The 19,810-nt window shown below is 39.3% G+C and overlaps 1 protein-coding gene across 5 annotated transcripts in view; it reads left to right on the top strand.

Annotated features, from left to right (window-relative positions):
- ntm (neurotrimin) overlaps positions 1-11,895 on the top strand; it is a 478,802-nt gene extending 466,907 nt beyond the window's left edge. For 2 of the 5 annotated variants that reach the window (XM_055941634.1, XM_055941632.1), the window contains 5 exons: positions 1,033-1,161; positions 1,884-2,004; positions 4,758-4,909; positions 5,517-5,552; positions 8,340-11,895. In XM_055941634.1, coding sequence (XP_055797609.1) covers positions 1,033-1,161; positions 1,884-2,004; positions 4,758-4,909; positions 5,517-5,552; positions 8,340-8,443 — 542 coding nt within the window. In that variant the 3' untranslated portion in view covers positions 8,444-11,895. The remainder of the gene's footprint in view (positions 1-1,032; positions 1,162-1,883; positions 2,005-4,757; positions 4,910-5,516; positions 5,553-8,339) is intronic. The other 3 variants (XM_055941633.1, XM_055941636.1, XM_055941635.1) reach the window with 3 other exon arrangements.
- Positions 11,896-19,810: the final 7,915 nt, after the last annotated feature.

Raw genomic sequence — 19,810 nt, 5'->3', positions numbered from 1 at the left:
CTATTCTGGACGGTTCTGACTTAGAATATGTGGACAACTACAAATACCTAGGTGTCTGATTAGACTGTAAACTCTCTTTCCAGACTCACATTAAGCATCTCCAATCCAAAATTAAATCTAGAATCGGCTTCCTATTTCGGAACAAAGCATCCTTCACTCATGCTGCCAAACATACCCTCGTAAAACTGACCATCCTACCGATCCTCGACTTCGGCGATGTCGTTTATAAAATAGCCTCCAACACTCTACTCAACAAATTGGATGCAATCTATCACAGTGCCATTCGTTTTGTCACCAAAGCCCCATATACTACCCACCACTGCGACCTGTACGCTCTTGATGGCTGGCCCTCGCTTCATACTCGTCGCCAAACCCACTGGCTCCAGGTCATCTACAAGTCTCTGCTAGGTAAAGCCCCGCCTTTTCAGCTCACTGGTCACCATAGCAGCACCCACCCGTAGCACGCGCTCCAGCAGGTATATCTCACTGGTCACCCCTAAAGCCAATTCTTACTTTGGCCGCCTTTCCTTCCAGTTCTCTTTGCTGCCAATGACTGGAACAATCTGCAAAAATCACTGAAGCTGGAGACTCATATCTCCCTCACTAGCTTTAAGCACCAGCTGTCAGAGCAGCTCACAGATCACTGCACCTGTACATAGCCCATCTGTGAATAGCCCATCCAACTACCTCATCCCCATACTGTATGTATTTATTTATCTTGCTCCTTTGCACCCCAGTATCTCTACTTGCACTTTCATCTTCTGCACATCTACCATTCCAGTGTTTAATTGCTATATTGTAATTACTTCGCCACCATGGCCTATTTATTACCTCATTTGCACACACTGTATATAGACTTTATTCTACTGTATTATTGACTGTATGTTTGTTTATTCCATGTGTAATTGTTGTTGTTGTATGTGTCGCACTGCTTTGCTTTACCTTGGCCAGGTCGCAGTTGTAAATGAGAACTTGTTCTAAACTAGCCTACCTGGTTAAATAAAGGTGAAATAAAAAATAAAACCTCCACAGGTGACCTGGCATCAGAGGACGAGTACCTGGACATCCCCAGTATCTCCAGACAGAGAGCAGGGACCTACGAGTGCACCGCTGTCAATGACATCGCCACAGACGTCCAGACCGTGGAGATCACAGTCAACTGTGAGTTTAATGTCAACCCAGTCCTTGCGTATATTTTACTAGGAACGAAACGGAAGCAAATGGGACAAATTGGGGAGGGACTAACACTGAACCTGTCCAATAAGAGAGACTTGTTTTTGTTGCAAAACGTTTTCAGTTTGCTACAATGTACAATAGGCATTCCATTCCCTTGCAGACAGTTTCTCTGAGTCAATGGTCTCATGACCAAGAATGTAATATAGATGAATGGATGAAGCTCAGTTTGGGTTAATCTTAACTTTGTTCCAGTTCTCCAGAAAAACTTGTAGGGTTCCATTCACGTGAAATCAGTTTTGATTTGGTTTTTGCTTTATTGTTTTTACCCTTCACCAGAAAATGTGCGCATGCTATACATCATGCCTTATTGGCTGTCTATGGGTAAAGGTATTTGATGCATGTTGCCATAAATTGGGCATTTTAATGTATTTTTAAAAGACAGGAATCGTTGATTTTATTCTACTCCCCTTGTAATCATTACAACATTAACTGTGCTCTGAAGTACCAGTTAAATTAAACCCTTCTGCATTTACAAATTGGTTCTCCAAAGAAGAATGGCTTTCAACTTGATTACAGCTGTTCAGATAGAGGAGCATCCTCTCTGGAAGGACCAAATCCTCACTCTGCTATTTACACATGACCCCTGCGTGATACTTTGACCCCGTCTCTGGCACACTGATCCCATGAGTGCCCTCGTGTGCCCGTAGATGCCCCCAGTGTGTCAGAGGGCAGAGACGTTGGCGTGACCCTTGGCCAGAGAGGGGTGCTGGAGTGCGAGGCGGATGCAGTACCCGAGGCAGACTTCGAGTGGTACCGAGACGACAGAAGGTAACCCGTTGTGCATGTTTGCAAACATGTTGAATTGCTGCTTTTTCCAGGCTTTTTGATTTTCCTGGAAGTAGATTTTAGAGGAAGGTCATTAGTTCATCAGCATTTTCAAAGGTGAGAGAGCGAGAGAGTACACTTGTAGTGTGTCCCTATGGTTAGAGACCCAAATCTTACCATTGCACATGGTAACACGATGGTTACTCTAAATTCCCAATCTGGCCCTCAAACCATCATGGTCACCTAATAATCCCCAGTTTACAATTGGCTCATTCATCCCCCTCCTCTCCCCTGTAGCTATTCCCCAGGTCGTTGCTGCAAATGAGAACGTGTTCTCAGTCAACTTACCTGGTAAAATAACGATAAAATAAAATAAATAAAATGGTCAAGACACTGTCATTTCCCCTGCCATTGAACCTGCTTGGAAATTGCAATAAATTATAACATATATTTAAGATAACAATGACATAATATGTAGGCGTCGTGGCGGTCATCTCAGACTTCCCTGAACTTCTAGCTGCAGTAAGTTTCCCTACAAGGAGGTTGTGAGTAACACACGAGTTGTGTGCATTGTTGTACTCACATGGCTGAGGGGGCTCTACACTGAGTCTACAAAACATTAGGAACACCTTCCTAACATTGAGTTGCACCCATTTTTCCCTCAGAACAGCCTCAATTCATCGGGGCATTGAGTCAACAAGGTGTCAAAAGTGTTCCACAGGGATGCTGGCCCATGTTGACTGCAATGCTTCCCACAGTCGTGACAAGTTGTCTAGATGTTGTTTGGGTAGTGGACCATTGTTGATACACTTGGGAAACTGTTGAGCGTGAAAAACCCAGCAGTATTACAGTTCTTGACACTCCCGGCACCTACTATCATACACCGTTCAAAGGCACTGTCTTGCCCATTCAATGTCTTACTGCCACACATACACATTCATTGTCTCAATTGTTTCAAGGCTTAAAAATCCTTCATTAACCTGTCTCTTCCCCTTCATCTACGCTGATTGAAGTAGATTTAACAAGTGACATCTATAAGCGATTATGTCTTTCACCTGGATTCACCTCGTCAGTCTATTTCATGGAAAGAGCCGGTGTTCCTAATTTTTTGTACACTCAGTGTATACAGTGCCTTCAAAGTATTCAGAGTGCTTAATTTTTTCCACATTTTGTTATGTTACAGCCTTATTCTAAAATTGATTAAATGAAATAAAATCATCAGCAAACTACGCACAATACCAAATAATGACAAAGCGAAAACAGGTTTTAAAAAAACTTTAATTATTCAGACCGTTTGATATGAGACTCGAAATTGAGACTTTCCATTGATCATCCTTGAGATGTTTATACAACTTGATTGGAGTCCACCTGTGGTAAATTCAATTGATTGGACATGATTTGGAAAGGCACACACCTGTCTATATAACGTCCCACAGTTGACAGTGCATATCAGAGAAAAAACCAAGCCATGAGGTCGAAGCAATTGTCAGTAGAGCTCCGAGACAGGATTGTGTCAAGATACAGATCTGGGGAAGGGTACCAAAAATAATTCTGCAATATTGAATGTCCCCAAGAACACAGTGGCCTCCACCAATCTTAAATGGAAGAAGTTCTGAACCACCAAGACTCTTCCTAGAGCTGGCCACCCAACCAAACTGAGCAATCGGGGGAGAAGGGCCTTGGTCAGGGATGTGACCAAGAACACGATGGTTACTCTGACAGAGCTATAGAGTTCCTCTGCGGAGATGGAAGAACCTTCCAGAAGGACAACCATCTCTGCAGCACTCCACTAATCAGGCCTTTATGGTGGAGTGGCCAGACGGAAGCCACTCAGTAAAAAGCACATGACAGCCCGCTTGGAGTTTGCCAAAAGACACTTCAAGACTCTCAGACCATGAGAAACCAGATTCGCTGGTGTCATGAAACCAAGATTGAACTCTTTGACCTGAATGCCAAGCGTCACGTCTGGAGGAAACCTGGCACCATCCCTATGGTGAAGCATGGTGTTGGCAGCATCATGATGTGGGGATGTTTATCAGCAGCAGGGACTGGGAGACTAGTCAGGATCGAGGCAAAGATGAACAGAGCAAAGTACAGAGAGATCCTTGATGAAAACGTGCGCTAGAGCGCTTAGGACCTCAGACTGGGGAGAAGGTTCACCTACCAACAGGACAACGACCCTAAGCTCACAGCCAAGACAACGCAGGAGTGGCTTTGGGACAAGTCTCTGAATGTCCTTGAGTGGCCCAGCCAGAGCCTGGACTTGAACCGGATCGAACATATCCGGAGAGACCTGAAAATAGCTGCGCAGCAACGCTCCCCATCCAACCTGACAGAGCTTGAGAGGATTTGCAGAGAGGAATGGGAGAAACTCCCCAAATACAGGTGTGCCAAGATTGTAGCGGCATATCCAAGAAGACTCAAGGCTGTAACCGCTGCCAAAGGTGCTTCAACAAAGTACTGACTAAAAGGTCTGCATATTTATGTACATTTGACATTTAATAAATTAGCAACAATTCTAAAAACTTGTTTTCGCTTTGTCATTATGGGGTACTGTGTCTAGATTGAGGACACTTAAAAATATATATATTTTAGAATAAGGCTGTAACCTTACAAAATGTGGTTAAAGTCAAGGGGTCTGAATACTTTCCGAAGACACTATGTATTTTTACATTCTTTAATAAATAAATAAAATACATAAATAGATTTATTTTTTCATTCATTGACTACAGAGTTGTCCATCCTCTCTCTTCAAGGATCTTCAATGGTTTTGACGGCATGGAGATCGAAGATGCTGGGCAGCTCTCCAAGTTGACTTTCTTCAATGTCTCTGAGGCCGACTACGGCAACTACACTTGCATCGCCATTAACAAACTGGGCAGCTCCAACACAAGCTTTGTCCTGTATGGTGAGTACATGAATTACCATGTGTTCCAGGTGCAACAAAATGAACATGTTGTGTGTTCGTAACACTTTATAATAACTTTCACGAAAAAGCCACTATACATGTCTCTAAATGCTTCATAAAGTATTGTTCCTGTTGTAAAGGTTTATGAATGTTTACCAATAATGAAATACTTATTTATTAATAGTTTAGAAATAATGTATTAATGTCTGTTATCATAAAGTGTACTGAAAATGTTGTGTTATCTCGACATGATTCTCATTTCACTTTGAATGGACTTTTATTCCTCTTTATGTGATTTATTTGATATAAATAACTGAGGACATTTCCATGCTTAACATCAGTCTCAAGCTGATTTAATGTAAGAATAACTGCATATACTCAATTTAGTAATCTGTGCCTTAATCTAATGCAACATCATAATGATTTAGGTTAACAGCAACGTCTTCCACCTCACTGTATGCCTTTTAACACTGCACCCACGAAGCTAAAAAGTCAGTCACCAGCTTTACTTTCACGTTGTTCGCATTAAGGCAGCATTGTCTATGATTGTTTGCTTTTGTTCGTTTTTATATATTTTGCTCTGTTCTGTTCCGTTTTTCTGGTGTAGAGGTTATTGAACCCACTAGCTCAACACTATTGCAAGGTTAGTACCGGCATTCGGCATGAGCATGCGTTTCGACCCACTCTCTGATGCGCTAACAGCATTCTAACAATGCATGATAAACATGGCCATTTTCACATCGAAAACAAACTGATTATATGCCAATATCACTGGAGTATCATACAATGCTAATACTGAGGTGACAGGAGGACTATGTTTCTGCCACTGAAAGGGGCCATATAGTGTTTAAGCTCAGCCTGAAGAAATGAGATTGTCAGATAGTTACTGGGCTGTTCTGACTTCTTATGATAACGTTATTAGCTTTCAATTCCATTTATTAATATTGATAAGAAGTTAAAAGGTATATCTGACAGGTGACATTTCCTGGGAGAATTCTCCCAGGCTGATAAGGAGAAAGTATGTCACTGGAATCGTTGTGGAAATGGTAAATGAAGAGCTCTGAGCTTTTGAACGTTTTGCTAACCGTGTTTTGTTCTTCTTTTTTCAACCGCCTAACCGGCTCGCCATGTGGCATGGCTTCATTTGATTTTGCATGTGCTTCATCTGCTGTGTAAGTATCTATCTGTCCGACAACTATCATTTGTGATGGATCATGTGTGTGTTTTAACGGTTGTGACAATTTGTTATGCAATTTGTCCATCTAGTTGTTGATATGTGTCTATATAGGAATCTCTAATGTCTAATTCTTCCTTCCCTCTAGTTTGTTATTAATGAATACTTGTAATAAAGGTTACTACTATAGCGTAGCACTATGACTGACCTCTTAGCAATGTGTTAGCAATGAATATTGACATTATTGATTTGATGTGTGCTCAGCGTCATCATTGTTTGTATTAATTAGACATGATTGGAATGTAAGTGAAACAGGATCCATTAACTGTGGGGCTCCTCTTCAGAGATGTATTAATTGCTTTGATTTGGATTGTGGGGGGGAAAGCAGAACTATTATTGTAATTATCCACATGCAGGTTTAGGAATAATCTACAGTGGCAGCATAATTGGATAGATGTCCCAAAAGAAAGCCTGGTGAACTCCAAGAAAATCCAAGGGAAATTAGAAGTCATTTTATTTACGGTACTTGGCTTCAAAGTAAAAATGTATAATGTGTATAAAAATGTATAATATCGTCCCTCTCTCTCGCTCAATAATGCCCCATGTGGTCCAATATTGATTTACAGTAGGGTGAGGAATTATTGGATCCTTTGATAAAAATGAGCAAAGAAGACTATAAAAGAAATAATACAAATACTGAGCTAGTTTTTTTAAATTATATTATTTTAAACTAATTCAGTTGCTCAGAGAGAGGTTTTGTTTATTAACAAGTAGTAAAAAAACATCTAAAGAAGAAAGGTGTCTTGCTGGAAGATCTACTTGCTGCCTCCTAGCAGAGGCAACCAAGTTTTTGGCAAAAATATACTTGTAATGGTAAAGTTAATTATGCCATTGACCTTAACAAGTGTCCCAGGACAAGTGGAAGCAAAACAGCCCCATAAGATCAAAGATCCACCACCAGGTTTTACAGTAAGGATGAGGTATTTTCTGCATATGTATTGTTCTTCACTGCATATGTATTGTTCTTCACTGCATATGTATTGTTCTTCACTGCATATGTATTGTTCTTCACTGCATATGTATTGTTTTTTCGAAGGCCAAATCATTGGTGTGCATGGCCAAACAGCTCTATTTTCATGTCGTCTGGCCATAGCACCGCCTAATCTTTGCTAAACGGCATTGGCGCTTGGATTGGAACCGGTGCTACGGTCATATGACATGGAAATTGATCTCCTTGGCCACGCTCACTAGTGGTGGGTTTGGCCTTCAAAAGAGCAATGCATATGTAGAAATACCTCATCCCTACAGTAAAATATGGTGGTGTATCTAATATCGCCCTCACAACCATTTTTTAACTGCTATTGTGGTAAACATGTACTGTAATTAGCAGGAATACATTATATGCTATAGGATATTTTGAAACTCACAAGATTGTCTTAGTGAATAAGTAAGTGGTTTGACATTTTAATTGGACCAGCCTACAACTCCCTTATTGCTCCAGGCCCCACACCGTTAGCTCAGCCTCTGCTATCATGCTTCAATTTAGATTAAAAACTCACAGACCTCCTACCAACCAAGAAAATAAAGACCCGGGTCCTGCTCTTTCCTCCACTGTCTATCAATGGTTATTGCTTGTCTCCCTTCCCTCAGTTGATTAGCTTGTTTACAACCAGCCGCAATTAAGGCTGAACCAGGCAGCCGGCTTGGTTGGTCAAGGTTTCATAATATCATACAGTAAGATGATAATAACGGCGGTGATAAGGGGGGCTCAAGTCAACAGTGCTTGCTGGTGATGAGAGGAAGAGAACAGATGCTTTAGCAATGCTTATATGGCCACCAAAGTGCCCCCACTTAAACCTTCCATCAGCAGGAATCGGAGTATTTTGTAGTCTGGGAATGACCTGATTAGCATAGCTAGCTTAGGTACCCTAGCTGTGCCAGGGATAACTTGGACATCTCTCTGCTGAATAATAAGTAAACAGAACTGGGATGAATAAAAATGTTCTCTTTTGAGGTGGGTACCTAATGGCACTAGCAGGCGTTTGGCCCGGGGCATAGTTGATTATGTGCCTTGTGTCAATTACTGCAATCCATTTGTTGCTTTTCTGTGGAGTGCCGGGGAGAAGGTATTAGAGCAGTGAATCACTTGTTATCTGCAGATCAGAAGGTTCAAGTCAGCAAAACCAATCTTGAACACCACAAACTCATCCAAATGTTTTGTTCCCTCTCCTCCGCCATCCCCCTTGGCCACAACAGGACCCGGAGCAGTGCAGGACGGGAACAGCGGCTCGATGGGGATGCATGTACACACCTACACCTGTCTACTTCTGGCCATCCTTCAGTTTCTGCTCAGGTTTTGATGCAGTAGGCTTTCTGGCTTCCGAGTGGCAAGGTTGCGTGGTTTGTGTGTTTTCTCTCACCCGGAACCACAAACGTGATGCACATGAGTGCATGGGCTACCCTATTACATAATGTCAAACCGCTAAAAAGTGTTATGTAACATACACATTTTTCTTTGTTCATTTTAGGAGTTTTAGGGACATAACAACATTGTCGATTTTTGGGTTTTGATTTGTTTTCGTTTCCCCTCCCATTATGGTATGATTCCCAAATGTTTCTTTTTGGGTGTGGTTTGTCTGTTATTTACATTTTATTTATTTCAGTTTCTACCGAGTGACATGGTCATCTTAGCCCCAAGAGTCTCAAGCGTAAATCATAGTCCATTGACGTTAAGACGCGATAGTCCGGCATCCCATTGTGACATAGCTACGCGGCTCTGAGACCACCATCCGCGGGGAAGCACAGCCCGAAAGCGCACCTCCCAACAATTCCCAACCAATGCAGCTCTGGTACTCGTCTTTTATTAATTTGAATGTGGTGACGGTTGGAGAAAAAGCTTGAGAATTTGAAAAGTATGAATGCCAATATTCCAGAACACTGCTGTGCGTATGCGTACACATTTTGGACTATGATAGACGCTTTAGCCCCAAGATTCTTATCCCCAAGAGTTAAGTGTATGAGGTGAATGAAACAAACATCTCAAACAGGCAGTGAAGCAGACGGACTGAAATAACTCTAGGACATAAAAGCCTGTTATCATGTTTTTTTTGTTGGTACAATTATAATTTAAACCTATTTCTGATTCTGACACATTGATAAACCACAACAATGGTTAAGAAGAAATTATATTTTCTCAGCATTGTCAATTGTGATATTTTCAGTTGTTTGTGCTATTCTATCTATTTGGGGGATTTTAACACATATTTTGAAAGGGGTAAATACAATATCAAAGCTGTAATTGTGATTATTTAGGCAAAGAGCTTGTTTTTCCTCCCTTTTAGCTGGCACAAGTCTACACAAGGTGGTGTAAAGAATTACTTAACTAGTTATGAATGGAAAGGAAGTTATTTCCATTTGTGTGGACATCTAACTTAAAGTAATGTAATCTCTCACAAATGTTATTAATGTCACTACAACTGGTTTTACCTTAAGATACTTTAAGTTATAATGTATTTACATGGGTCATTTGCACACTAGGGTCAATTCTCAAGTATTCCCGTCTCAACAGTGTTGGTAACAAAGAGGCTAAGGAGTAAGATTGTGTCCAATAGCAACTCTCTATGGATCACTAAGGGCAAATTCTAACTTGCACTTGAAAGGATACTTCGGGATTTTGGCAATGAAACCCATTATCTACTTTAGATGAACTCACGGATACCATTTTTATGTATCTGCATCTAGTATGAAGGAAGTTAGGGGTAGTTTCACGATCCAATGCTAACTAGCTTAGTGCAATGACTAGAAGTGTATGGGATCTCCTAGCATGCTAGCAGTTAGCATGGACTTCCAGTCCATGCACTAACACTAGTTAGCAATTGTGCTAACTATAGTTAACAACTTCCTTTAAACTGCTCACAGAGAAAATGGTATCCACAAGTTCATCTGACTCTGGGGAAGTAGATAAAGGGCTTCATTTCCAAAATCCTGAAGTATCCCTTTAAGTAACATGTTCACTTTGATGCATTGATGTCAATGGGAGACTTAGTGGAAATTGGACTGAAGTGGAGGTTAGGATTTGCCCCTAAAAGAGCCCAAAGACTTCTCAGCCATTAGTTTCAGTCTTTTTTTTTTTTTGTTACAAAATACTCTGTCATAACCAATAAGTATTAATTGTTTGGTTGTGTTGAACTGGTACATGCAAATGTACTGGAATGTACATGCAAATGTACTTTGACTGGAAATGCAAATGATTTACATATATTGTCTCCCAATAGAGCACATATACATACAGTCCATTAATATATTATCATTTAGTGTTGTATACCGGGTTAAAAAATCAGGGCTGAGTTTGGATTGATTTGAAATCAGGCATATATTTGTCTCCTCTGTGACCTTGTCACCAAGGACACACTCAGGAGCTACAACAATACTTCCTGTAACCTTTCTATGTCTTAAAGGTAGACTCAACGTTGTGAAATCATCATACACAGCGGGACAATGTATTGCTTGCTCCCAGAAATCAACATCTAATCTGCCAGGGCTGTTACTATTGGTTCTTCCTTAAATGGGCATGCCTCAGGGGAGGGCACAGATTAAGAGTCAGTTTTGGCAGTTTTCTGTTGTTGATGTCTGGAAGCAGGAGGTCACCATGCCATGTACGATGTGATCATAAGTGATCACCATGAGTGATCACCATGCCATGTATGATCATATAGTGAAGTCTGCCTTCAATATTTTATTCGCAAATGGGGAGAAAGGGACACATTTTGATGTTAAGAAATATTTGACATGTTAATGGTTCAAACCTGTGGTGCTGCCATCAGAATAGGCCATATTACAGCAGATAATTGGGTGCATTTATCACATTTCAAATGGGTTATGTCTGTGTGAGAGCTGCATTGATTTTACACTGATTAGGAATATCACTTTAATGCATGTCATGCATGGTGCAAAATGCATCAGCGTAATGGTTTGCACCCCAAAACCATTTTTGAAATAAATACCACATATTATTACCCTTGTAAAAGAGGTCTTCAGACCTCCATGGGATAAATAAAGGTTAAATAAGTTTTCTACTGTGGTGATGGCATCACACATTTTTACTGACAAAACGGATCCCAATGCCTGTTGAAAGATATGGAAATCTGGGGTTAACCTTAGTCTATGGACGGAAACTATATCATTATGTGGACTTAATGAATTAAAGGCCATGCTAAGGGTAGATTCAATAAAAGTGTAATTTTTTTTTTTGTTGCAGTTGTTTCAAAACATATGTACAGAAAGCAACAGCTGGGGCTTCTGAGAAGTCCACGGTATAACCATCACAGAAACCTATTTCCAACTATTATTTTTGACTGAGCTTATATTGCACCTACCCTTTAGTATAGTGCTCTTTGTGACGTGACGTGACATTTGTTGAGTATGCATTGCAGTTTGGAATAATTCGTTTTGGAATAGGGACTTTGGAAATAGCAGTGACAAAGTTGTAGACATTGCCGGCATACGGATGTGCTTGTCTCAGTTTTGAAAGGACATTTCTGTGTTGATGCATGACCAAACCTCATGATCAAATTAATTCGAATTTCTGGTGACACACTCATTCCCTCTACTCCAGTACAGTACAGTCAAGTCATTCACCCGGCATAGGTCACAGTAATCCCTTAATTCTGGTTGATTCCAAAGTGAAGAGAAAATGACATTCTATTTGACTCCCTGTAATGTAAGATTGTTGATTCATATGTATTTTCTTTATGAAGATTGTGTGTTCATATTTAAGACTGACAATAATAAAAAAATATGTATCTTAATTAAATGCCCCAGGATTTGACCATCTTTGTTTGAGTATACTCAATGCCATGGTTTGGAATTGCAAGTCAGCCATTCGCGTGTTTGCTTCATTGGGTAATTTAACTCACCTGGTGTCTCCAGGCTCTGTGTCCCACCACCTTGTCAGCCATACCTCTCTAGGACCCACATGACAGACCTGCCTATTGGATCTTTCCATTTGGGAGACATTTCCAATCTGCTAAACTGTGTTAAGCGAATCAAATCCCCATATCATGCCAGTGGTCTGCCATAAGGTGGAGAGAGTAAGTGCACTCTGTGGAGTGGTGAGTGTGGTGACTGTCACAATGACCGGAGAGCACCATTGATTTTTTTACTGACCCTGGCCTTGACTGACTGTGGCCCTGTCCAAACACTGTGCCAACTCCCGCTAATGGCCATGTCCCAATGACTAGACTCTTACTTCTGAGTGCATACTGTAGTACAAATGCTCTCCTCTCACCTATCAATGATGTACCACTTCAGGATGGAAACTTCTTGTTTCTCTGCCCTACTATACCAACACGACACTGGATGTTAATTGCACGGCGCACCAAGTGAAACTTTCTAATTCTCATTCCCATAGATTATACATGCAACAAGAGGTGCTGGGTCTTCTACAAAACATCACCTAGAGAATAGGTCAGGGGTAGGCGACCCTGTTCCTGGAGTGCTGCAGGTACTGGAGGATTCTGTTCCAACCAGGCAGCACACTGAGCTAATTGATCAGTTCATTGATTGCCTAAATTCAACACACCTAGTCTTCCAGGTCTGTTAAACCAAAAACATTCAGTTCCTGCACACTCCAGGACCAGGGTTACCTACCCATGCAATAGGTCATTACCAGGATGATTGCTTTACAGACAAATTATTATTTAAAGCTGTGTACTGTTAAGTGTGTAGTGCATCTTCAGGTTGTCGTTGTTTATTGCCGCTTTTCCCCCCCAAAAATGATTCCAAATCGGGCTCCTCTGCTGCGCTGCTCTCGCTACCATGCTGTTCTACTTCATCCTCAACAATATTTAATTCATGCAAACATCTGCTCCCTGCAATTAACAGAAAATACAGAACGGGACTGTTAAAAAGAAAACGGGCCTGTCGATAAGATGACATCTTTACCTGTACTGTACTTTATTTTGATCACATTTCTTTAACGGGCAATTTCCTAAGAAATGTACAAATGGGGATACATTGGGGAGAAGTTCAGTTAATACAATAGAAGCGGATGCATGTCTGTCTGCAACCTTGTTGACTGATAATACAAGGAGTCTCCGCTGTTACTTCATGATCAATGCAAACCGGCTATCCTCAGTTGGCAGTCGGCACAGCTGGTGGCCATCAATAGCAGATAGCTAGGCAGCCACTTCCCAGCTTTTAAAGGCATTGAAGCACTTGTTGGTTCTACATTTAAGGAGTACATAAAGAAGTCTACATTCTGAAAGCGTAATGACTGAATGTTTGTTGTTAATTTGACCAGTTGACTATCATATCAAATTTGTAACTTAACATGCCAACTTCAAAAGAGCTCTGCCTAATTCTGAATATTCCTACTTGTCCATAATGTGTCAGTGTAATTGCATACATACTGCATACTGGCAAGCTAAAATCAAGTGGTGTGATATTCAGGCTAACATGTTTAATGTGCATTGGGTCTTGTAAATAACAACACATGTATAGTCAAGTGTTTAACACTTTACATTTAGCTGGAAATGGGTTTTCTTACAGCTTACATCAGTAGTTGGCTCTTCAGAAGCAGAGTATAGATTTTAATAGTAAGAGACTGGACAGGCAGATTGGTTGTGCTTGACCAAGTACCCAAGTCCATGATAGACATTTAAACATGGGAGACATGTCATAGTCTGTCTTGCCACGTAAACCATATCTCCCCTCACTTTCTCAGTGTTATCCCCTTCTAATTAGTGTCAAAATTGAGGCACGAAGTTAATGATCCTTCCTCACCAATTGTTTATTTCTCCCACCACCAATTGTATCACTCAAGGCAGCAGACGATCTTAATGGCGGGTAAATACTTTTGATTGGCACAATAAATATATCCTCACAGGCCCGTGCGGAGCTGAATGAGGAACATAGGATTGTTTGTGGTGGTTATGAGAACCAAAGTGAATACCATCTGTTCTGAAAGGAACCAGGGTCGGCTCGTTCCACGTAATTACAAGAGTGGGAACTCAATCCGGAAACAGGATTTTTTTACTCGCACTTTCATGTTTCTTTCTCTCATCTTTTTCTTATTTTTTCTTGCAAAAAAGGCCTGTTAGCCTGCTTGACTGTGAAGCAGTAATGATGGGTGGAAATCTTGGAGAGCTCCCTCCATGTGTTGCAACATGAAAAAAGGCCCTTTTCAAAGACCCGTCTGGACTAGAATGCGTTGGTCAAATCAATGCTATATTTAACTAGGTTAGCCCTGTGAAATTTCTTATTTTGTCTGCATGCTGAATGCTAATTCGTACAACTAATTTACTGGCGTGTAGCAAATCTTGTTAGTGAGTCTCGTCCATTCAAATTATTTGATTGTTCATTGTGTGGCTTTAATACATTCAATACACACTTATTGTATTAATGCCCTCACATTATGAATTATAGGATTTAACTAAAAAGTGAATCACTTCTACTATTACCTAGCCAGGATTTAACTACTCAACAGTCTGAATCACTTCTGCTATTCCCTAGCCAGGCTGGAACTTTTCAAAAGTCTGAATCACTTCTACTATTACCTAGCCAGGATTTAACTACTCAACAGTCTGAATCACTTCTACTATTCCCTAGCTAGGATTAAACTAAAAAGTGAATCGCTGCTACTATTCTCTAGCCAGGATTTAACTGCTCAAAAGTCTGACTTACTTGTACTATTCCCTAACCAGGATTTCCCCTTTACTACTGCCATAGACCTATACCCACCTGCCATCACAGTAGATAAGGCACATCCATTTCTATATTTAATCTATTTCAGGAGTAAAATGGGCATACTGTGTAGATGGTGTATTGGACTTGTGAAGTTCTCTTGATATTTTGTGTGATTCAGGAGTGTTGTCAAACGGTAACATAATTAGCAGGCATGGGTAGCCTAGAACTAGAACAGATCAAATGACAACTCATACAAACAAGAAAATACATTTTGTAGAGGTGAGTTCATTATGAACTCTTTCAATCAAGATAAATTGTACAAATGACCATTGAAATTATACAGATGACTCACTGTACGGACTAGATTGTAAGTAAATCCCTTTGCCGCTCATGCGCTCATACAAATAACATGAAAGAAAATGTTTTTATTGAACGAGTTAGATTCATATATTCATAATATTAGTCTATCACATCAGAAAAGGATGGATACTAAACATACTGATACTAAATTAAAATAGAAAGCAAGTTCATCAAATGATCAAGCTACTTAAATGGCTATGGGAAGACATTCATTGTGTTCCCATACTTGTTTATTTCTACAATACTACCAAGTCATGGTAATCAAGTATCAATACAATTAAAACTCATTCAAGGTGATTTGTTGTGAGGGGGTTTTGTGGTTGGAGTAGCAGAAGTGGTTTTAATGTACTTTGGTGTTCATCCTTGGGCTTGAAATATGGCACATCTTCTGTGTTGCAAGTCAAGGAGCAAATGCATTACAGTGAAGGCTGGGCTTAATTTGGTTTTGCACGATTCATTGGCTACATAGGCCAACACTGTTTCAAAACTAAAGGTGGTATCAGCAAAGAAATACATCAGTGCCGAGGCATCCGGAAAACATGACCTCTTTGGGGAGTAAACCAAAACGTGATTAATGAGGTGACAGTCATCTACCTTCATCCGCATCCTCATCCCTTTTGTCTAGGGCCAATGAATGTGCTGTCTGACCACAAAAGATGGAATCCAGGGAATGATCACCCTTTGTCCTCCCTATGTATTCCACATTTTAACTGGCTGTTTTACCTACACTTCCCGGACGATATTCCATATGGAGTTCTTTATCTACAAATGCCTGGTGGTGAGATAGACAAAGCCAAATGCATGCAGAAATCCAGATAAACAAACAAGCATTTAATGATCTGTATAGTACATGACATTTATTTGTTTGGCGGTGGCGCATTCTGAATACCGTTTACTTGCTTGCTGATTATTGGCATTGGTTTCATATGATAATTGTAAGTGGCCAGTGAAGTCATAAATACGGTGGACAAAAACAAAACATTGTTGCAGTGTATTTAATGTCATGTTATTTGACAGTCAATTCAACCTTTTTATTTGATCGACAAGTTCCTACAAATGTATGTATTTTTTAAAGTCTGTGTTGATCCATGATAATCTCATTAGTTGCATTATAGAATGTTTATTATGTTGGATGTAGGCATGATGTTTTAGTTACACTTTATTTGAACATTAACACTTAACACTTTTAATACTTAATGCCAACCGGTACAGAATAAGGCTGTTTTATTTACTTTACTATGAACCCTTATAATGGCTTATACTATGTTATATTGTTCCTAGGCTGTCATTGAAAATAAGAATTTGTTCTTAACTGACTTGCCTAGTTAAATAAAGGTAAAATAAATAAAAATATTTCTATGCAACAATAATTCAACAACCAAAAAATAGCTGTTAGACTTTACACAATAAGATGTATCAACAACTAACATCTAATTAATTGAATATACAACTAATTGAATTGATTATTTCAACACAGCCATTGCTTTTTGTTAGTTGGCTAGATTCATTTAACATATCCCTATCATGTGTACACATTCTTTCTTATGTAAGGAGTTGGATGAAAAACATTGTTTACATCTGTACATTTAATTAGGCTTCTGCTTGTTGCTGTAAATACACAACGGGTCTGTCTGATGACCTTGCCGTTTGAGATGTTCTACTTTGCGACAGCTGTCATCAGGCCCGTGGTGGATGGAGACAGTGCTGTGATACCACTGTCTTCTAAAAGTTCTTAATTCAAATACTCTAGAGTCATTTGAGTGTTTACAAAGGAAGCACACCGAGAATGACGAACAAGGTTCAATATTATGTTGAAGTCAGTTCCCTAACTCGGAAGCCAGTTTCTATTTGATGAATGCAATAAACACATTTAGATGGAAACCTGATAGATGGACCCAACAGATGGATTATCAAACATGTCTGACAGGTATCTTGCAACAGACTATCTACAGTACAATGTACATTTTAGAACACCCTCATATCTAACTATCAGCCAACACTGAAGGTTAGCTGTGAAGAACAGCATCTGTTCATTCTTCATTTCTTAGTAAAAGCCCAAAGCAAGTTCCTCTGAGAGTGCACATTCCTATATACTGTTTATGAGATATGAGGTATTCTTTTTGTTCATATATATAATTGTGCCAAGGGATAAAACACATATTTAGAGGAAAATATCATGATGCTTTATTACACTAAACAGATACAACCATCTCTTACTCTTTCTCAAATAGAAAAGACAACTATGCCTTAACATGCACAAATAGTTCAATATTGGTAAGTTCATTTAGTTTCTTGCCAAAAGTCATTGACATAGTTTTTGTTAATACTTTTGACAGAATAGAAAGGAAACCAAAAGCTGAAAAAAAGAAAATCTACAATACCATTTCATTTACAGATAGTGAATACCTTGACAAGTTACACGGAAAAACAAATGTGCAGCATAGTATCTCCTGTAGTCAATAAACAAGGCAACAGTATCTTCACATTTGAATGCCAATAAAGTCGACCACGTATAAATTCCTGTTCCCAGTTTGATTGAATGGGATGAAGATCACCATTTAGTGTGGAACACTATTTTGAGATTACTGCACATGCCTCATACTTTGGTGCAAATCTTTCATTGACGTCATTGCATGGTTTACGTAAAATTTGAGTAATGTGCATATCTCAAGCTATGATTTGTCCTATGTGTAACTGCCAAATAGCTATTTGAATTCTGCTCCAAAAACCCTCACTCTCGTCATTGGTGTTGGGGCAGTTACAATACAAATTAAATAACTATATGGCATTTACGTTCACCAAGACCCACACATGTTTACAAACATACTTTAGGGGCTCACTGTGGGTGGAAACTGAGATTAAGTAGTGCTCCTTTTAAAGTGCATATACAGTAATGTGTCAGATGTTTTCTTATTCTAGCATGACATTTGCACGTGGTTGAGTTATTGTACGTCATTCAGATGTGTAATAATTGGAGCAGAATGTATGTACAGTATGTATACATGTATTATGCCCTGAAGCTGGTTAACGTTGCATTTTATTTATCTGAGTGCAAGTGCCAGCGATGCAGTCAAGGGCATCATGTGCGGACACTGATAGCATAGAGCTCTTCTTTACAGATGAATACGTTGCTGTACTTAATCTTTTGTGAGGCTACAAACGTATGAACCCCCTTAGTTTGAATCAACATGATACCGTTAAGTGCAATTGACATTAGTTGTTTTCTACGAATTGTAAAATAATTGTGGAAGTTGCCATATTTATTGTATTGTAACCTGAAATTGAAAAAGAGACTTCAAGACAATTGATATTGGAATTAAATTGAAACATTCACAATATGCATATCAGATGGAATTGCATTGCTGTTTCCAGATAATACTGTTGCTGTTGAGTGTGATATACTTAGCCTGGAGTACAGTGTGGTACCAACTACATAAATATATATACTTTTTTAAAGCACACAAGGCACAACGCTCACATGATATAGATAGTTGTATACTCTATATACCCTCTCTTTCAGTTATACTGTGTACCTCACAACGTACTGCTATTGTTCACAGATTATCATGTTTTATGATAAACTACCTTGAAAGTTTCACTTCCATGTGTTGAGACACTGCAACCCATTATTTTTTATCTGTATTTAGCTGGAGAACAAATTGCTTTTGGGACTTTGCTGAATTATCCGTTTAAAATAATGGTGCAGGAAAAAAACAGTGTACTTTTTCAGATTGCGTATTAGTTGTGTATTATGTTGGGTTTGATTGGCGTTCATACCGTTAGCTAGCTGGACATAATCATTTTTTGCACCCAGACATACTACTTGGTAACACTTCCTATCTGTGTGCTATTTGCTAAAGGAAATCATTATTAACAAACATGAACGAAGTAATGTAAAACAATGAGAAAACATACCTATTACTTGCCAAACACTGGGCCTTGTTACAAAGGGATTATCATTTGACAATAATAATTTGTGAAAGGTTTCCTATGCAATTTTTGTCTGTTTATAGTTTTGTAGACAATAAATAAACGAAATAATGAGTATGGTTCATTAATTATTAATAGACAATTACAAGCTGTTATTGACAGCATATGTACAGTGTTATCCAGTACACAGTATGGTTAATGCTTTGACTGGTTTTACTGTATAGTGGATGGGGTTTGATCCAAGAGAGAAAACAACAACAGCTCCCTATCTAGCAGCTTAGTTTAGTCATGTATGTTGACTCCAGGAATGGAACATTTAAAATAGATATTGTTTCCCCAGGATCGAAATCTATCTTTTGATCCTCTCTTTGTCACAACTGCAAGATTACAGTTATGACTAATACGCTGTTCATGATGATTTATACACAGATTCCTATTGAACTTCGTTTTTGACGGTGTGACTGCACTTGTGTAGGCTACAAAAGCTTTCCTTTCACTTTCAATTTATCATTTTTTCGTGGATGAGTTACAACAGTCAGCAGTTCTTCATAAATAAAAGTGCAGACATTGGAAAACTTAGAAGAAATACTAATTTCTGTTTTTAACTGTGGATCAAAGGTTTCAAGCCACTTTGCCCCTTAGGGCAGAAAATCACATTGTAGGATTTTTTATGAATTTATTTGCAAATTATGGTGGAAAATAAGTATTTGGTCACCTACAAACAAGCAAGATTTCTCGCTCTCACAGACCTG

The sequence above is a fragment of the Salvelinus fontinalis genome, chromosome 13, assembly GCF_029448725.1.
Source record: "Salvelinus fontinalis isolate EN_2023a chromosome 13, ASM2944872v1, whole genome shotgun sequence".
NCBI classification, from domain to species: Eukaryota; Metazoa; Chordata; class Actinopteri; order Salmoniformes; family Salmonidae; genus Salvelinus; species Salvelinus fontinalis.
The sequence above is the reverse complement of the archived record's forward strand: the minus strand, read 5'-3'. Positions and strand labels throughout refer to the sequence as shown.